The sequence below is a fragment of the Cibotium barometz genome, chromosome 34, assembly GCF_041138505.1.
Source record: "Cibotium barometz isolate CiBa-2024 chromosome 34, ASM4113850v1, whole genome shotgun sequence".
NCBI classification, from domain to species: domain Eukaryota; kingdom Viridiplantae; phylum Streptophyta; class Polypodiopsida; order Cyatheales; family Cibotiaceae; genus Cibotium; species Cibotium barometz.
Genome location: NC_141079.1, coordinates 3221286 through 3241954, shown reverse-complemented (window position 1 = coordinate 3241954; position 20669 = coordinate 3221286). Strand labels below are relative to the sequence as shown.

Sequence of the window (20669 nt, the reverse complement as noted above, 5' to 3'; positions counted from 1 at the left end):
ATTAGACTTACTCAAATCACTCTTTGTGGGAGGTCATATGTGCAGAGGTAAATCAATTTTGCTGCCAATATTCTTGCAAACTTGTGTATTCTATTGAAAATAGTTTTCCTTAGAGGTTGCACGAATGATGCAAAGATGTTCAAGATTGAGTTGAACTCATTTCACTGTCCATGAATAGGTAGGACCTGAACAAGAGGTTGTTGACCAACACCTGTGCATGTGGGTTTACTAACTCGCTCACAAGTGTTCAAGTAGGAAAAAGAAGAAAATACCTACCTTTCATCCTATGGAAATACTTAAGCAACACATTTTCAAGGTAAGTTGTTGACATCAGATGCAAGTTAAAAAGATAGAAGATCAAGAGATGTGGTTTGTAATTTTATTAAATAAAGCTCGACTGCCAATTGATCTTAGAAACTTCTAGAGAATCACTAATAAAGAGACCAAACAATTTTTTTTTAAAATACTGAATTTCCAACTTAGAATGTACTAGTTCGGGTGCATTACTTTAAATAATCTAGAGAAGCAACCCCTTACAAGAGAAACTCCCATAAAATTAGCTAGAATTATTTTTAATTATCTTAAATTGAGAATATTTTCTTCTTCAATGATAAGAAATATATTAACTTCAGTGTTTTGTTGGAAGATAGGAGACTTGTTTTATGCGAAACTTCAGTGTTTTGTTGGAAGAGAGAGAGAGAGAGAGAGAGAGAGAGAGAGTTATGTCTGCTTTAAAATAACTGGAACACATGAATGACCCATCTCAATTTTCAATGCATACAATATAAAAAAGAATGGACATAAATACATGTGAAACCTTTTCTCCAATCATCTTTACCACCGAACCTTATACAAAGAACAAAATTTAGCTGCTTGATGACAGCTTTAGGAAGGCTTTTTTGTCATATCTTTTTAACTGAAGCTACAGCAAAGCATGGGTGTTGGGAGAAATCAAAAGAAACCTTGAGATTATCACCTGGTCCTGCTTTATCAACAATTTTCAAAACGATTAGGTTCCTTGATGCTACCTGTTTAAGTTGATTGATTTCTGTGGTTCGCTGTGACCGGCTGATCGAAGAAAGATTAGTGGACTTAGCAAGACAATGCCCAAGATCTTGCAAATGTTGCTGGAGAGCCATAAAGTAATGATTCGACCAATCGTACTGCTCTTTGATCTGAAACCAAAGCACTAGCATTATACATCCACATCCACCACCACATGACCTCGACTGCAACCCCACCATTACTGTTGTGACCCCACCACCATCACCACCACAAGTCCACTCATGACAAGGCCCAACCACGAATGCAAACATGCGACCAGACCCTGACCCAAACACAGCCCAGACCCTAAGACTGCAACCACAACCACGATACATGACCAACGGCCCATGAATCAACAAAATACTGCACATATGTTCTATTAAATTGAAGTCATTCTCTGCTAAAACAAAAAGCATCATTTTCATTGAAATTGAGAAATGCGTAGGAAATGGTGTTAATTGTACCGAAAGATTCTTCTGTCGAGTGAACTCCTTGTAATGAAAATATGATAGTGGCTGTGGGATTGGGACCTTCTGGAACAAGTCAAACCTTTGCATGAACCTCTGCAACAGGCATTTCAAAACTGCTCAATGAACATCAGGTTTAGAAATAATTGCCAAATTTCTTGAGATAGATAACAAAAGCAGGAAGTACGTCGAAGAGTCTATGAAGAGTTTAACTATTCACCACCTCTTGCTCTGTGTTGAATATAGTTTGTCGAATCTTGATGACTTTTCGATCAGCTGTCAAGGCTGCCATCATCTGCAAACATTTTCCCAAGATTTGTATAAGATCTCTTGTTAGGAAAGCCAGCCCTTGTACAGCACCTAAAACAAGCATATTGTGAACGACGTGAATGCACATGTGCGCTTGTGCGTGAGCGCACAGAAGTGCATGTGTGTGTGCATGTGCGCACCACGTATGTGTGTGCGCACGTGAGTATGCAACATACAAGGGGACAGCATTTCAAGGAGAACTCATACCCATGAAAGAGCCTTGCATGAGTCAACATAGCACTGCAGCAGAAGCACGCGGGGGGTGAGATGAAGAAGCTCCTCCTCCGTGCCCTTTAGAGACCCCTTCTTCTTGTTCTTCTTCTTCTTTTTGGCTGATGATGATAACAACAGAGAAAGTGATGCCTTCCGTGTGAGCCTATTGAAAGCAACGCAAAAAGTCATATATTTTGATCCTAATGCAGCCTAAGATTCATTCAGTTGTAGCAGCATGAGATGCTTCCAAGCCCATGGTTCAAGAACATGGATTATGGTTGTCTGTTTTTTTCTAAGGGTCTACAGAGGAGACATACACAAGACCAACTTACATGAATCTAGGGTTTCTGAGCTTGCAGGCTGCTTCCTCTCCTTCACTTGCTTGTAATGTAGTTCCGTGAGTAGGACATGGTCCAGATACCTGGAAAGAATCAAATACAACAGACCATGTATGCAGATCGATCATTGAACCCTTGCATACAAAGCTCAAGATTGGGCCTTCAAAGGCTACCGGAGATCATACCAGTAAACCATGCAATACTCTGCAGGTGCATAGAGTTGAAGCTGGAAACCCAGCATCAAAAGATGCATAGAAATCCAACAAGTTTGCTCAGCAGTCCATCCCATGATAACATTCTCCCACCACTCCTGAACAAGCTCCCTCATTAGGCCAACCTCATGAAAGCAGTTTAACATGAATCACAGAACCGATGAAAAATGGACCTTATCCTCCAATGGAGCAAGAGTCCTCTGCATTAAGCTATCAAATATACTGTCGGCCTGCAGAAAGGTGATCCATATCAGAACACACTAATTGAGATTTTGGCAATTTTGGCATTATATATATGTATATTCCCTGTACCTGTTGCAATAGGGCACCCCATTCCGCCAGAATCTTGCCAAGCTTTCGATGCTGCCATGCCATGTTGGTGCAGAGTACTCTCACTAGATATAGGGTCAGCTGTTTTCCAAAACCCATGTGCAAGTTGCACCTTTAAGGGAATTTTTGCTTGGAAAGACCTGAAACACGGAGCTCATCGACATTTAGACTCTTACCTGTCCAGACTTTATAATGAAACTGTCTGATTCAAATGCTTTGTTCTTCACACTTTCGGGCAGGTTAAAGGTTCCGTGCAAGACGTCGGCGATACCATCCCGCCCAAACAGCTTTCCCTCTTGCACAAGTAGAATCTGTATAAAAAGAAAACTTTATTGACAGAAAGAACCAGAAAATGAAGCTAGTGTTAGCTTTTATACAGCGCAAAGGGGGAACCTACCTGAAGGAATGCTCTGGCTACTAAATCGGGCTCTCGCTTCTGGAAGTCCACTAAAACTTGTAGAAGCTCTTCCAAGCTGAGATTGGTGGACAAAGAGCATAAAATGTCCAGGTCTTCGAGCAATTTCATAAAATACTTCGTGGCCTGTTAGAAAAGAAGAATCAAAGCACATAAACCTCAAAAGATTAAAGTACCTTAAACTTCAAAATCTTGTGCTGATCCCAGAAGGTTATGGGGTATGGCTGAATTGAATTTATTGATGGTCTCTTAAGAAAAAGATATCAATCATTAACTAGTATTGCAGAAGCAATCCAAGAAGATTATATAGTGTGGTAATCACATGGATGATTATGGTTTTGAACATAGTCACAAGAAACATTTCGAGGTTTGTTTTTTTTTATCGAAGAAGGTTTCATCCCTCACTAAAAAAACCGTAGGTTTCAAAATACATATATATATATTCAGAAATGGGGAGGAAAAGAAAGGAGGGAGGAAGGAGAAGTGGAAGAAGGAGAAAGGAGAAGAAGTAGGTTAAGGAACAAGAAGAAGAGATAAAGGAGAAGAAGAGGAAGAGGAGGAGATGGAAGAAGAAGGTGCCGCCCTTCAACTGTAGGAGGGGGCAGCGTCATCACAAAACGTTTCAGCCCCGAAATGTTTCATCTCAAAACACGGAGTTTCAACCCGAAATGTTTCACCCCGAGACAAGTATGGACCGAAACGCCGGACTGAAACACCTAATATATATATATATATATATATATATATATATATATATATATATATATATATATATATATATATATATATATAATCAAGTGATATAAGTACTAGGAAAGTAAAACCCCCCAAAAAATACACGTTTTAGGCAAGCATTTCGTTTCATGCGTTTCAGATGTTTCACGTTTCAGGGCTGCTGAAACGTGTTTCGTGGTGACCATGGGAGGGGGTGATGGGTAAGGCGAATGGGGCTATAGGAAAGGCGCAAGGCAGCCGGTCGGCTGCAGCCTATAGAAGAGGCGCGACACGTGAGCAAAATGCAAGCCAAATAGGTGGGGCAAAAATTGCGACCAAAGCTGAAAAAAAAAAGGAAAAACATGCAACCTTCAATTTGGGCGAACCGCCTCTGAGCAAGGGTTTCACACGTTTTGTAGAAACGTTTCACATATTTCAAGCCTGAAACGCGTTTTTTTTGTGACTAGTTTAGAAGCTATTCAAAATAACGCTTTTGTGCTCCTACTGTGCTTTCTTGCATGCTTAATGTTAGAAATTCAAGGCTTCTCAAGGTAGTTAGAAATGTTTCATATGGTACAGAGTGTTGTGTATGAAAACAGTGCAAAAAAATATGATTAAGATACGTAAGTTAAACATGCTGCTGTTTTTTTAACGACAGATGCTAGCATATTAATATATGTATGCTATAGAGGAAATATATTAAACCATTCAATCTATAGCATGAGAAGATGCATGAATCAAGCAAGAACCAAAAAAATAAAAAAGCAGTACAACAGACCCAAAAGGGTCTATGCACGAAATGGAGAAGGCCAACTAAGTGTAATTGGCCCCAAGAGGAGATTGGGATAATGAAATCATGGATGTGTCGGGCTAAGACCAGGAATCCCATCAAGTAGTCTACTGCGCTGGAGCCTCCACCATGTGGGAAGTAGGTGAGACTGCCTAAAGAGAGCCATCTAGCCACACCATTATATATAACCAGTGCTCCAAGATCTAGGAGAGATCTGCCATTTCAAGTAGTCTACTGCGCTGGAGCCTCCACCATGTGGGAAGTAGGTGAGACTGCCTAAAGAGAGCCATCTAGCCACACCATTATATATAACCAGTGCTCCAAGATCTAGGAGAGATCTGCCATTTGAAGTGACATGGCCCATATCTTGTGATAGTCTCTGTATCCCCATGTCCTTTGGATCAATCATCAAGCTCATGCAACAACGTATTGTACATGTATGAAAAAGTGCAAGAATTTCTGATTAGGATAAGTCCGTTAAGCATGCTGCTGGTTTTTAAATGATGGATGCCAGCATATTTATATATGTATGCTATAGAGGAAATATATTTAACCATTCAATCTATAGCATGAGAAGATTCATGAATCAAGCAAGAACCAAAAAGAAAAGCAGTAGAACAGACCCAAAGGGTCTATGCACGAAATGGAGAAGGCCAAGTAAGTGTAATTGGCTCCAAGAGGAGATGGTGCGAGATAATGAAATCATGGATGTGTCAGGCTAAGGCCAAGGATCCCGTCAAGTAGTCTCCTGTGCTGGAGCCTCCACCATGTGGGAAACAGGTGAGACTTCCTGAAGAAAGCCATCTAGCCATGCCATTATATATAATGAGTGCTCCAAGATCTAGAAGAGATCTACCACCATGTCCTTTGGATCAATCATCATGATCATGCAACAACGCATTGTACATGTATGAAAATAGTGCAAAAAGTAGGTTCTGTGAGTTAAACATATTGCTGGCTTTTAAATGATAGATGCCGGCATATTTATATATGTATGCTATAGACCAAATATATTAAATTATTCAATCTATAGCATGAGAAGATTCATGAATCAAGCAAGTGTCACAAACCCCTATATTCTAGGGACATGCGGATGCGTGTCAGGCCTAGAAACATGCGGATGCATGTATGTATTATACCTGGGCATGTGTATGGATCATATGAGTGGATGCATATGAGTCCAAGGACATGGCAGGACATTTGTGGACTTTCGGGCGGTGCCCGTGTGGATTCCGGCCATGCACACATGGTGTGTTATGATGGCAGGCGGAATATTTTCAAGTACTGATGATAGGTGGTTCTCCAAGTTTACACGTGCACAATGCATAAATGATGCATGCCATAACTTTATTTTACTTTGTGTGACATTGTCTTGCTGCCTGGACAATGCTTGTTATTTTGGCTTGTGAAGTCCGAGGGACCGGGGACGCCCGGGCACCTTGTGGACACGTGTGTGCACTCCTGTTTGGGCCTAAAACTGTGGGCTTATGGGTTTTGCAGGTGGTAAGTGCGTCCACACTCAATTTACAGCTTACTTCATTTACTACTAAGGTTTATTGGTTTGCAGGTCCACACTCATTAATAAGTGACCGGACAACTTATAATGTGTTCGCATTTGGTTGGACCAAAATTAATGAAGTCCGGACAGCTTATGGCCATTTCCCATTTGGTTGGACCTAAACTTATACAAACAGGACAAATGGAGCACTATGGGCTGGACACCTACCTGGACACCTTATGGGGACACATGTCAGCCAGTATGTGTACCCACCAAGCCCCTTAGGTGGCACTGGAAAAAGGCGCCTCCCTCAAGAGGCCTTTTGGGCTGTTTTATTCATTATTCAACACATTGGAGAGCTGGTTGGAGCTTTGGGAGTTGCTACAGGGCTGGTTGCTTGCTTCCCGGACTCACACAAGCTTGGACAACGATCCCCACACTCTTCTAAAGGGCTGGTTGGTAAATTTCAGACCTGCAATTTCTGGTTATTGCGAGTTTTGGGCTGGTTACAGGTGTCCAAAGTCAACTTGGACAGTACAGGACAGCTCTAGGGACCTCCACAGGGCTGTAGGACCCTTTACAGGTGGAATTCTCGCGATAGAAAGTTGTGGTGTACTGTCATTTTCAACTTTGTGGTTGTAATGCTCAAGTGTTAAGTGCTCAGAATCTTGTTCACATTTATACGATTCCAATACACGCGTCCGCCTCCCGTTACTTTGGTATCAGAGCTCAGTTTTTCCTCTCATTGGAAAACGGTCTGAGGCTTGGAATCATAACTGGTGACCTGATTTGAGTGTCATGGACAGCCACATTTCTGACAGTGTGGAGAACACACAGGACCGTGAATTTCATGGTACAAGGGATGCAAGAGATGCTGCAGGCAATGATGTCTATGGAGATGCAGGTACTCATGACACTATGCATTCTGATTTGGAATCTTTGAGGCGTCAAGTGCGACGCTATAGGGCTGAAACCGAAGAGCTTAGGTCATTGAAAAATGACCCGGATGTACAAAGGGTGTTGGCTGCGAAGGCAAAGGCTTCGGTCCATGAAGTCACTTTTGAAGCAATTGCAAAGGAAATGGATGTTGAGAAACCCCGAGAGCTTGCACTTGCATACCTAATGGTTAAGGGTGATGTATACACCGAAGCAGATGGTAGTTTGGCTTTCAAGAAGCCACCCCTCATGGCTGCCCGTGATAGTACACATGATGCACAACAAGCAAGAAGAGCACAGCAAGTGCCAAATGCTGAAAGGACAAGAGTCCCTGGTGCTAGGCTTGATGCAGGTCAAGAGAAGAGTAAGGATGAGGGATCCTCCACTCATTCCCGCTTTGCTCCAAGAAGACATATCCGTTCTCGTGTTGAGCTTTCCACTCATTTGGAGAGTGTGGCTCAAGAGAGAACGAAGAGGGATCGTGAATCTTCATCGCGGCATCATCATCATGCAGATGAACAGGATGTACATAGGGATGCATATAGAAGGAAGAAGCCTTGAGAGTTCAAGTCCGGTGACAAGGATGTAAAATTTGAAAACTTTCAGGGACGGATGGACTCTACCAAAGCACTTGCTTTCATTAGACAGTTTGAGATAGCTTTTTGCAATGAAGACTTTTCGGAAAAGTCTATTGCTCAGGCATGTGGGAATGCATCTCAAGGATACGGCAAGTGATTGGTGGCTTGCAAAAATACTTGATGGAAGTGCTGCCCCAACTTGGTCTTCTTTCAAAATTCAATTTTATGATCAATTCTTACCACCAAACTTTGCAAAGGATGTACGCAAGGAGTGGGATTGGCTGTCCCAAGATGAGGGAGAGTCCGTTGCTTCATACATAGCAAAGTTTTGGAAAGTCCTTCTCAAGGTTACTCCCTTCATGAATATTGGAGAGGACGAGAAGAAGAGAAAGTTTGAATCGGGGCTCCATCACATCATTCAACAAAGCTTGGGAGTGTACTCAAATAAGACCATACAAGAGCTTATACACTCAGCCATGATTGCGGAGAACTTGCACATAAAAGCACCCACAAATAAGCCATTTGCAGGTCAAAATAAGAGCAAATTAAGGGCTGGTTATGACCAGAAAAAGGGTGGACAGCCACCTAAGAATGCTCCCAAAGATGGCCGAGATGCAAAGGATGACTCCGAAAAGAAGCCGGGGGGTAAACGCCACAATTTTGGGCTCTCAAAACAGCAATTGGAAGAGTACAGGAAGGCTAGAAAATGCTTTAAGTGTGGCAGTAAAGATCATATATATCCTAAATGCCCACAGAATCCTAAGAATGCTGAGCCTAATGTGGAAAAGCCTCTTGTGAATGTTGTACCCGATGTGCAGGGTAATACAGGGCATGAGCCCAAGAGTGGAGTCATATGCAAGGCTTGGGGCAAATTGAAGGATCAGCCCGCTTTGTTTCTTTTTGATGATGCTTCCACAGATAACTTTATATCCGTACAGATGGCTGCCGCCATAGGTCTCAATGTGGAAGACATGGGAATGCAAATGAATGCAGATACCGCCTTTGAGGGCAAACAGGTTGATGTAACTCCGGTCATTGGTAAGCTCCGTGTACATATACAGGACTACCTCGACCATGCGAGCTTTTTAGTGGCTCCTCTTACAGGTTGTGATGTTTTGTTGGGGATGCCCTGGCATCACCATTTAGAGCCTATTAAGGCTTACAAAGAGAAGAAAATCAGCTTTGTACATAGAGGCCGTGAGCACTCTATAGATGCTGGTACTACTGGAAGTACCATACCTCTTGTAAGCCATGTACAAATTAATAAGGCAATAAAGAAATCAGCTTGTTCTTACTTGGTCTTTGTACGTGATACCATTGAACATTCTAGTGTTGATGTTAGTACATTAGATCAAGACAAGCTTAACCTTTTGAATGAGTTCAAAGATTGTTTTGCGAATGCTTTGCCAGCAAGGTTGCCACCCGAGAGGCCGGAAGATCATTGCATAGATCTAATTCCCGGTAGCTCTCCACCTAATAGGCCACCATACAGGGTGAGTGCTAGTCAACAAGAAGAGATTATGGCACAGGTGAATGAACTTTTGGAAAAGGGTTTGATTCGGCCTAGTTCCTCGCCATATTGCTCGCCGGTACTTCTTGTTCAAAAGAAGGATGGTACTTACAGGATGTGTGTTGATTACCGTGCCCTCAATAAGATAACCATCAAGAATCGGTTTCCGATTCCGCGCATTGATGACATCTTGGACAAGCTTGAACGTTCGGCATGTTTCAGCCGAATAGACCTCAAGAGTGGGTATCATCAAGTGAGAGTGGCACCTCAAGATGTACACAAGACTACATTTAGGACAACCTTTGGTCTTTATGAGTTTTTGGTGGTGCCTTTTGGCCTTACAAATGCACCCGCTACCTTCAACAGGATGATGGACAGGGTGTTCAGAAAGCATAGAAAGTTCACGGGTATATTCTTTGATGACATTATTGTATTCTCAAAGAATGAAGCCCAACATCGTGAGCACCTGGCTATTGTGTTTAAAGAGCTTAAGGAAAATCAGCTCTACATAAATGAAAAAAAGAGTGAATTCTTCCTCCCAGAGATTCACTGTCTTGGTCACATTGTATCAAAGGATGGCGTGCGCATGGATCCCGCAAAGATACAAACCATGCAAGAATGGCCAGAGCTGAAATCAGTCCATGAAGTAAGGAGCTTCCTTGGTTTATGTGCTTACTACAGGAGGTTCGTCAAGCATTTTGCTTTCATTGCCACTCCGTTACATGAGTTAACGAAGAAGAAAGCAATCTTTAAATGGACACAAGAAGAGAGAGATGCCTTTCAAAAGTTGAAGAGTGCAATCATCTCGGGACCCGTACTCATTATTCCGGATTTGCACAAACCTTTTGTGGTGGAATGTGATGCATGTGGGGACTGCATAGGGGCTGTTTTGAACCAAGAAGGACATGCCATTGCCTATGAGAGCAGACGCTTGCAACATGCAGAGCTTCACTTACAGGTTTATGAGAAGGAGTTGTTGGCTGTAATTCATGCCCTTACTATTTGGAAACACCATCTTTTAGGGGCTGATTTTATGGTCAAAACTGATCATCAAAGTTTGAGATACTTTTTGACTCAAAGTAAGCTCTCAGAGAAGCATATGAGATGGGCAAATTTCCTCTCAATGTTTCATTTTCAGATTTTACATACTCCAGGGAAAAAGAATGTGGTGGCAGATGCCTTATCTAGACGACCACAGGTTCATGCTATTACAGTTGCATACCATGAGGACTTATCGGATATGCGTAATACTTATCGTCTGGATGAGGATTTTGCACATGTATGGGCTGATTTGCAAGAGGGTATTGCTGTCCCATCTTATGTCATAAGAGATGGATATCTCATGATGCAAAATCGTATGTGTGTGGTAAAGAACCTTCGCCATAAGGTTATGGATGAGTGCCATGCTCCTCCATATGCAGGTCATAGAGGCATTTTGGCCACAGCACAAGCTTTGGAGAGGTATTTCTTTTGGCCAGATATTCGCAAGGATATTGAAGCATATGTACGTGAATGTATGGTATGTCAAAAGGTCAAGTTTGATCGACATAAAACACCTGGATTGCTTCAACCTTTGCCTATACCAAATGAACCATGGGAAAGCATTGCTATGGATTTCATTATGGATTTGCCAAGGACGCCACAGGGAAATGATGCTATTTGGACCATCATTGACAGGTTTAGCAAGCAGGCACATTTCATTCCCGTGCACAAGACAATAAAGCCAGAACATATGGCTAGGATGTTTTTGGCACAGATATTCAAACACCATGGCATGCCTAAATCTATTGTGGGGGATAGAGATCCTAGAACCACAAGCTTATTTTGGCGCGCATTGTTTGACAATATGGATACAAAGCTGAACTTCTCATCAGCTTACCATCCACAGACAGATGGGCAAAGTGAAATAGCAAATTCAGCCGTCCTCGACTTGCTGAAATCTTATGTATCCGACCGCAAATCGGATTGGGAGAAGTATTTACCACTTGTGGAGTTTGCCTACAACAATACGGTACATACTTCTACGGGCAAGGCGCCCTTTGAGATTATCTATAGCAAGGTGGTACTACCACCCATCCTTCGTACAACGGATGAGATTTTTGCAGCAGATGAGTATGTCAGAGACTTGTATACTGCATTTGCACAGGTACGGACAGCCATAGAGAGGTCTCAAACCAAGATTAAAAAGGCAGCTGATAAGCATAGAAGGGATGTACAATTCAAACAAGGTGATTGGGTCTTGCTGAAATTTGAAAAGGCACGCCTTCGGAAGAGGCCAGGGAAAGAGGGAAAGTACCCTAAGCTTTCCAACAGGTACTATGGACCTTTTCAGATCTTGGAGAAGATCAATGATGTTGCATTTCGGGTTGTACTCCGAGATCATTGGAACATGCATAATGCTTTTCATGTCAGCCTATTGAGGCCTTATGTGGAACCGACACCGTTTGAGCCGGTTTTGGAAGACCCACCCGAGATGGATGAGCTAGAAGAGATTCGTCAACCTGAACAGATTGTTTTTCACAAGGAACGAAAGCTTGCGGGAGGCAAACTTGTTTGTAGGTACCTTGTGAAGTTCAAGAATTATTCAGCTTTGGATGCGAAATGGATGGATGAGGCCTACTTCGAGGATTACCCAGATCTTTTGAAGGCCTATTTGGAGGCTTTTCAGTTGCGGTCAACTGAAAAGCCGAGGGGATGTCACAAACCCCAATATTCTAGGGACATGCGGATGCGTGTCAGGCCTAGAAACAAGCAGATGCATGTATGTATTATACCTGAGCATGTGTATGGATCATATGAGTGGATGCATATGAATCCAAGGACATGGCAGGACATTTGTGGACTTTCGGGCGGTGCCCGTGTGGATTCCGGCCATGCACACATGGTGTGTTATGATGGCAGGCGGAATATTTTCAAGTACAAGAATGATGATAGGTGGTTCTCCAAGTTTACATGTGCACAATGCATAAATGATGCATGCCATAACTTTATTTTACTTTGTGTGACATTGTCTTGCTGCCTGGACAATGCTTGTTATTTTGGCTTGTGAAGTCCGAGGGACCGGGGACGCCCGGGCACCTTGTGGACACGTGTGTGCACTCCTGTTTGGGCCTAAAACTGTGGGCTTATGGGTTTTTGCATGTGGTAAGTGCGTCCACACTCAATTTACAGCTTACTTCATTTACTACTAAGGTTTATTGGTTTGCAGGTCCACACTCATTAATAAGTGGCCGGACAACTTATAATGCGTTCGCATTTGGTTGGACCAAAATTAATGAAGTCCGGACAGCTTATGGCCATTTCCCATTTGGTTGGACCTAAACTTATACAAACAGGACAAATGGAGCACTATGGGCTGGACACCTACCTGGACACCTTATGGGGACACATGTCAGCCAGTATGTGTACCCACCAAGCCCCTTAGGTGGCACTGGAAAAAGGCACCTCCCTCAAGAGGCCTTTTGGGCTGTTTTATTCATTATTCAACACATTCGAGAGCTGGTTGGAGCTTTGGGAGTTGCTACAGGGCTGGTTGCTTGCTTCCCGGACTCACACAAGCTTGGACAACGATCCCCACACTCATCTAAAGGGCTGGTTGGTAAATTTCAAACCTGCAATTTCTGGTTATTGCGAGTTTTGGGCTGGTTACAGGTGTCCAAAGTCAACTTGGACAGTACAGGACAGCTCTAGGGACCTCCACAGGGCTGTAGGACCCTTTACAGGTGGAATTCTCACGATAGAAAGTTGCTGTTTTGGACTGGTTATTGCCCAAAACAAGCCGGACAGCAATGGAATATGTGAGCATGGATGTGTCTCAAGGATTCCTGGTATAACAGGTGCTTAGGGAAAGCATTGGGGACACTTGCTCGCGGAGAATACAGGTTTCTGGATCAGTTTCTCGCGTGGAAACAGGGCCTAAAGATCCATTTACATCTTGTGCAGGGCGGAGTACCTGTGAGGATTGTGATACTCTTGTGCAGGGCGGATGTACCTGTGAAGAGGCTTGTGCAGGGCGGATGTACCTGTGTGTAGGGCGGATGTACCTACAGATTCTCTTGTTTGAAATGTATTCATTCATGATGTATTTGGAAGAATCAGGTGCAGGCTGGTGGTGAATCCCCAGGCACCCGTAATCTTGTACTTTGCAGACTCTTTTGGGCGGATGTACCTGTGAAGAGGCTTGTGCAGGGCGGATGTACCTGTGTGTAGGGCGGATGTACCTACAGATTCTCTTGTTTGAAATGTATTTATTCATGATGTATTTGGAAGAATCAGGTGCAGGCTGGTGGTGAATCCCCACGCACCCGTAATCTTGTACTTTGCAGACTCTTTTGGTAATATAACCTAAAGGGGGGGGGGGGTCAGCCTATCATCGGCCCCTTTATGTGGTGTACTGTCATTTTCAGCTTTGTGGTTGTAATGCTCAAGTGTTAAGTGCTCAGAATCTTGTTCACATTTATACGATTCCAATACACTCGTCCGCCTCCCGTTACAGCAAGAACAAAAAAAAAAACAGTACAACAGACCCAAAAGGTCTATGCATGAAATGGACAAGGACAAGTGTACTTGGCCCCAAGTGAGATGGCGGGATAATGAAATCATGGATGTGTAGGGCTAAGGTCGGGGATCCCTTCAAGTAGTCTATCGCGCTAGAGCCTCCACCATGTGGGAAGCAAGTGAGACTACGACACAGTAGCACATATGAAGCCAACCTACAAAACAGCTTTTGGAGTTGGCGGTCCAACTCCAATTCCATTGCCTTGGATAGGCAGTATGGAAACTTGCTCAGGGGATCCGAGCCTGGGAGGAGGTCTATCTCGTGGTCCTCTGGTCTAAGCTGGAGAGGGAGATTGTCCCGAAGAAAAATCTTTGGAACTTGTCATGAAGAGCCTGGTACTTCTCGAAAACATTGGCCGCCATCTAGGCAGTCTGGATATAAATCATTGCACATTGTGCGCCTTTTCGTATTTCTCGTTTAGCTTGCATGTGGCTTATGAGAGGAAAGTTCGGGTTTCCTGGCTGACACTTAATGATAACTGGGGCTTTGGACACATTTCAGGTAATCCGAAATGTGTGCCTGTCCCAATTAATGTATGGCTGGAACTCGTGAAACCATTGAATTCCCAAAATTATGTTTGCTCCTACAAGAGGGGCAACCATAAAATCTCACACAAACTCGATGCCTTGAATCACTAGTTTAGCGCCTTGAGCTTCAAACTTGATGCTCGTCGTCATGCCTCTGCAAAATCCCTCAACCTTCTTGTCTACCAAAGTTAGCAGAAACCGGGCTTGCCGAATGGCCTATTCCGTGAACACATCCTCCGTACTGCCGCTGTCAAACAAGACGACGAATCTTTGGCCACCTATGTAGCCAACATCTTGAGCAGTTCATTGTCCTCAACTCCTGGTCTTGGGCGTCCTCCTACTTATCTTTGAGCTCCCGACAAACAATTGCACCAACCGAAGACCCAAGGTCCAAAGAACTAGGGACGACCGCCAAGGTCTGTGTGCGTGGGAGCGAGGCTCACCACGGAAGCCGTGGAGGCTAGGATGGTAGTCTACGGAGTAGTCTTCTTTGATCAATGCTTAGAAGTGTGTCCTTTTGCATGACCCTCCTCCTTGTACTACATTGTCTCTTCTAGACTCAGTTTCCCATCGATCTTGCCTACCTGAGCTTTCTAGTCTGGAGTAAGCTTGGACACATTAGTCGAGTTCTTGGATCCAAAGGCTCCCGTACTCTATCTTGGCCCCTGGGGAAGACCCCATCTAACTCTTGTCTTTTCTCCCGAGACGAGTGCCTTGGGAGTGGAAGGCTAGGAAGTCTTGGTCTTTCCTCCATTGTACTTCATCTCGGCACTTTATGCAAGCAAGAGTGCACCTTTGAAGGTGAATGGCCGAAACACACGCTTCCCACCGGATTCGCGTGTCAAAGCCATAGAAAACTGCTCTTTCTTGTCCTTATCAAAAATGCCCAATTGTAAACATAAGTTCGAAATTTTGTTAGCAAACTGCAAAACTAGTTGCGCCGCGTGCGTTTTGACACGTCTCCCTAAACTCGTCTTCAAGTCACTCAAGGTAGTGGGGCAGTAGAAACCGCAACTTAAGCTCTAAGACAAATTCATCCCAGACATAAGCTGCCATATCTAATCTCGTGTGGCCATGAGCCCAGTGAGTCCACCATGAGATGGCCTTGCCCTCTAAATACCAACTAGCCAAGATAAATCTGTTAGTATGATTTTTTCTATCAGCAGCAAAATAAGCTTCAAATTGATGCAGCCGAGAATAAAGAGTAGTGAGGTCAATTTTACCATTATTCTTGCTGAAGTTCATCCTCTCAAGAGGATGATTGGTGGAAGAAGTTGGTGTCGCTCTTGTGTCTAAAGCCGCAAGCAATCTTTTACGCTCCACGTGTCACTTGGCGTCTTCTTGTGTGGCACGTGTCACTTGGCGTCTTCTTGTGTGGCAGCACAGGATGCTGCCACACGGTCTTCCATCAATAGCTTGCCTCTGCAACTTGAGTGTCAAACTCAAGTCAGCCCTTGCATGTGAGTCACATCCATATAATATAGAAGTACAAAGTTATAAGAATAGAGTGTCATTTCACACTTGATATCCAAGGGAAAAAACCACATGGAAAAAAGCACCCTTGGTTAAGCCCTATTTACACGTAGCACTAGAATAAGTGAGCATATGCCTACAAATCCTCCCTGTAGTGAAAGTGTGAACCTGTACAAGATAGCAGATCACTCACTGTATGAGAGTAAGCCCAAAGCTTTGCGGAAAGCTCCAAGCTTCTCTCGAGGTAAAGCCTTCTGCAACATTATCCTATGTAGGGCAATAAGATAAATTGATCTCCCCTGCATGTAGCCTCTCTCTGACATAATGATAATGAATCTCAATGTGCCTGATACATGCATGAAATACGGGATTTCGTGCCACGGCCATAGCACTCTGGCTATCAGTGAGAAATGGTGGTAGGTGTCTACTGACACTCACGAACATCAGCCAATAATCTCCTCAACCATACACAATCTATTGTAGCTGTGAAGACTACCCTGTACTAACCTCGCAAGTAGATGTGGCAACAGTGGGTTGCTTTTTGCTCAATCAAGATCTGCATGAACTCCCAAGAAAAAAAACAATTCCCACTAGTCGATTACCTGGTATCATAATCACCAACCCAATCTAAATCACTGTATGCATAAAGCTTCAAGCTACCCCTTGGGATAGAACAAACAAAGATCCAGGGTACCCTGAAGATACGGAAAATGCGTTTGATTGCTTACCAATGCTTTGTGCCTGGACTGTGCATGAATTTTCTCAACAAAGACACCCCAAAAGATATGTCATGCCTCGTCTTACAAGTAAATGAGGCATCCCACTGCCTGGCTGTAAATGCCGGCCTCAAAAGGCTCACCAATATCATGCATAGTAAGCCGTACACTTGGTTCTACTGGAGTAGAAATGGCCTTACATTCTTCCATGTGAAACCTTTTTACCAAACCTTTTATGTACTTAGTTTGCGGCATAACAATGCCATCATCTCTATGCATAAACTGTATGCCGAGATAGTAGTGTAAAGGCCCCGAATCTGACATATCAAATTCAGTATCGGCACCAGTTTTCTTCACATACAATGTGCTTTCAGCTGGACTATTCACATAACCTTGGCTCGTTAGATTAGCATGTAACATGCAGCGGAAGTATTCGTATTGGAGATCCTGTCACACAAATGCTCACACCGTCTTCTGTATCCTGAGTTTCGCGAGTTTAGCAATTCACTTTAAGACTTCAAACTTTTAAGAGATATGAGAGAGAGAGAGAGAGAGAGAGAGAGAGAGAGATGAGAACTGTACACCGTATGGGGTCCCGAATTACACACTGAAGAGCCCCCTATCCCATTACTGAGATAGTATTTGCTTTATTATCTTTGAAGAGACTGACGGTGTGACTGACGATAAGCCAAATGCAAGACCTCTGAAGACCAAGAGTTGGGCTGAACTGTACACTGCTATAGAATGTCCAATCTCGAGCCTATGCACTCTTCCCAAAGGAATGAGGGAGGGATGCAAAGCTGAGACTGAGAGAGGGGCTGTTTGGGACTGTTCTAGACTGAGTATGAATGCTGTAAATGATTATGAATGCTGCGTTTTACCTTCACCAAGTGGCTGGAGCAAAACGATGAGTAGATGAATGCTGAAAACTGAATGGATGCAGAAAACGCAAGGTGGAATGCTGGCTGAATGCTGAAACTACTGCATTTTGCTGATGTATGGGCTGAATGCTCATGCGTTGAGGCGCCTAGGACTGTGGGAGGAAAACGCTGAGGCATGAGGGCTGGAAACTGCAATTGCTTTATGCTCCTTGTGCTGAATGCTCTATGCTGAATATGATGAATGAATGGCTGAATATGATGCTGATCAATTTATATGGACCCAATGAGCCAGTTGGCTGGCTACAAAGCTGGCCGACTGCTCATGTCCACAATAAATGCACAAATGATGTATAAAATGCTGAAAATGATGGAAAAAATACCATAAAATTCCTGATAAATACTCGATGATATCTGAGGGTTCTGCAATGGTCTAGATGCCATGAATGAATGATGTGCAATATGCAAAATGCTTTCTAATGCAAACCCTAAGGTTTCTACTGACTGTAGATGCAAGTGGGTTAAGGGACTTAGACTGACTGACTGACTTGCTATGGCTGAGAATGGCCTACGTAGCTAGTGCCTGACTTATCCTGGACTGAGGATTACAATGGGGTCACGGTGTACGACAAATATCATCCTGAAAGGTACTAATACTGATACAATGTTGCACTGATGATGATGAGCCAGCTTGTCACCATGCACTACAATGCAGAGTGCATGTGACATTCCCTCCTGCTTAGCTTGGCGGCAGGTTCATGGCTTCCAAGTAGTCCGCCAACAACTGGGGGTACTCTTGAAAGAACTCCTCGTCTAGCCATACGGCTTCATGGGTGCCTCGATCTCGGAATTTCGTATAGAACTAACGTATCCGTCGACCGGAACCATGCTTCCAACGATGAAGAAGGATCTCCTCGAGCTCAATGACTTCGGCTTCGTCTACCACGTACGGCTGCTGTTGATCTGAAACATCAAACACTTCTAGTCCAACATATGGTTTTAGCCAAGAAACATGGAAAACATCATGCATCGTCCAACTGTTAGGCAATTTTAACTTCATGGAGACATCACTTAACTTTTTAACTATTGGGAAAGATCCAAAACTATGGAATGAAAGCTTGGGACAACGTTTGCCCACTTGTTTCAATCTTTGTTTCATGGTGTGCACATAGAACCAATCCCCTTCCTTTGAGGTGGATATCTCGTCTAAACAAACTTGCCTATCTATGAACTGAATAATGGCCAGACTCAAAATTGAGGGCCAAACTGGGTTGACTACCAAACTTTGCAAAATTGACATACTGATCTTCTATGTTATTTAAGTCTTTTCCAGAGATGTTGAGAATGGTAGACTCCTGACTGGTCTGGATGCTGGTCTTTCTACTAAGAACATCTGCTACTGGGTTATGCTGACCAGGGATGTACTTGATCATTCCTCCAACCTGGTGGAAGAGCTGACCCTGTCTAGTGTGCCGATCACTCCACTAGGCACTTGGCATCGTCGAGAGCCACTTAAGTGCTTGGTGGTCAGTGGTGACAGTGAAAATGCGTCCATAAGGAACAGGTTTCAAATGTTTGAGAACTGACTGCTGTTCTAGCTTGCCCTTGAAAGTCTTGGAAAGACGAGGGAAACTTGCTAGGAGGTTCTGCACTAGGGACCAAATCGATATGATGATCCACAAGATAAGAGGGTGGATTACTGGGTGGAAGATCATCCTTAAAAATGTCTGAATGAGAAAGGAGATCTGCCAACTGAGGGACTGAAGAAGATGAGACAGCGGTTATCGATGAGATAGAAGCTGTCTGAGCATAAACCAATGCTCCTTCCGCTCCCTTGCGGATAGCTCGTTTAGCCTGGAGATGAGAAATCATAGGAATGCCAAGAATGCTCCTATCTCCCCAAATCATGACAAGCTCAGGCAAACCGTTAGAGATAATAAAGGTGTCCTTCTCCCAATTGGGAATAGGTTCATACTGACGAAACCACTGGATTCCTAAGATCATGTCACACCCCAAAAGAGTAGAGACAATGAAATCTCGCTGGAATGAGGCCTTTTGAACTTGAAAAGAAAACTGTTGTGCCCGTTGAGATATGTGGGTGCGAAGACCAGGTGTAAACCTGTCTACCTCCGAATGATAGGGCACTAAGGTACAACTCGGGAGAGATGGCGTCCTGAAAACTGCCCAAGTCAAAAAGGATTATGAATTGGTGGCCTTTGGCAGAGCCATAAGCTCGGATCAGGCTATTCTGTGTGGTGGTCACCTCACCCTCTTGCTTAGCATCAAGTACCACGGATGGCATGGGATGCATAGAAGGTAAGATCTTAACCACATTGGTGGTAGCAGGCGGGTTCGGAGGAGTGGGGATTCTGCGGCAACTGTGGCAGAAGGCTCTTTGGAGGCTTGCTTCGCTTGTCTTTTTGGACAATCCTTCTTACCATGCCCAATGGTATGATAGAAAAAACATCGATTTTCTGACTGATACTGTCTTTGCTTTTCTCGAGGAAGATAGCCTCCAGTGATGCCTGCTTGAGCCTTTTCCTTAGGGGTTTCCTTAGGCTTGGATTCCTTACCCCCTAAACTAGAGCTAGGACTATTGTCTGTCTTAGTGTCTTTAGAAGATGACGTACCCTTCCCCGGTTGGGGTTTGGTACTGTTTGGGCTTGGGCTTGCCCCCGTTCATCTTCATTTCTTCATTCTGAGCGAGAGTCAAAGCCCGGTCATATGTGCTAGGTTCAAAGTTACGAACTGTGAACCGGATGTTAGGATCTAATCTACGAATGAATTGATCCATCTTGGCCTGCTCAGATAATCCTAACTGCTATGCTAAAGTAATAACCTTGCCGAAAAACTGAAGCACTAGGGATCCGTTCTGTCTGAGTCCATAGAATTCATCTGCCAGACCGGTCATGTACTGAGGCGGGAGGAATCTCGTCTTCAGGTCATGGACAAATGTATCCCAGCTAAAAGCTGTGACACCTATGGTCTGGTCTATATAAAGATTAGACCAATGCTGCCACCAAGTGACTGCCTCACCAGTTAGATGGGCAACCGCTACGTGGACTCTATCCTGAGGATCGGTGATCCTAACGAATGGAAAATGAGCAGTAAAATGATGAATAAATTGATTAACTGCTGAATGATCACACTTACCATCATACTT

General features: G+C 43.7%; 1 protein-coding gene across 5 annotated transcripts in view; it reads right to left on the bottom strand.

Moving 5' to 3' along the window:
- Positions 1-754: 754 nt before the first annotated feature.
- Positions 755-20669, bottom strand: part of MAK10 (MAK10 homolog) — a 43484-nt gene continuing 23569 nt past the window's right edge. For 2 of the 5 annotated variants that reach the window (XM_086773636.1, XM_086773637.1), the window contains exons 8-17: positions 3311-3454; positions 3090-3224; positions 2896-2994; positions 2757-2813; positions 2557-2681; positions 2366-2454; positions 2028-2152; positions 1735-1806; positions 1509-1607; positions 755-1175 (exon numbers count right to left, since the gene is read on the bottom strand). In XM_086773636.1, coding sequence (XP_086629762.1) covers positions 903-1175; positions 1509-1607; positions 1735-1806; positions 2028-2152; positions 2366-2454; positions 2557-2681; positions 2757-2813; positions 2896-2994; positions 3090-3224; positions 3311-3454 — 1218 coding nt within the window. In that variant the 3' untranslated portion in view covers positions 755-902. Of the gene's footprint in view, positions 1357-1508; positions 1608-1734; positions 1807-2027; positions 2197-2365; positions 2455-2556; positions 2682-2756; positions 2814-2895; positions 2995-3089; positions 3225-3310; positions 3455-20669 lie in introns of all 5 variants that reach the window. The other 3 variants (XR_015261928.1, XR_015261927.1, XM_086773638.1) reach the window with 3 other exon arrangements.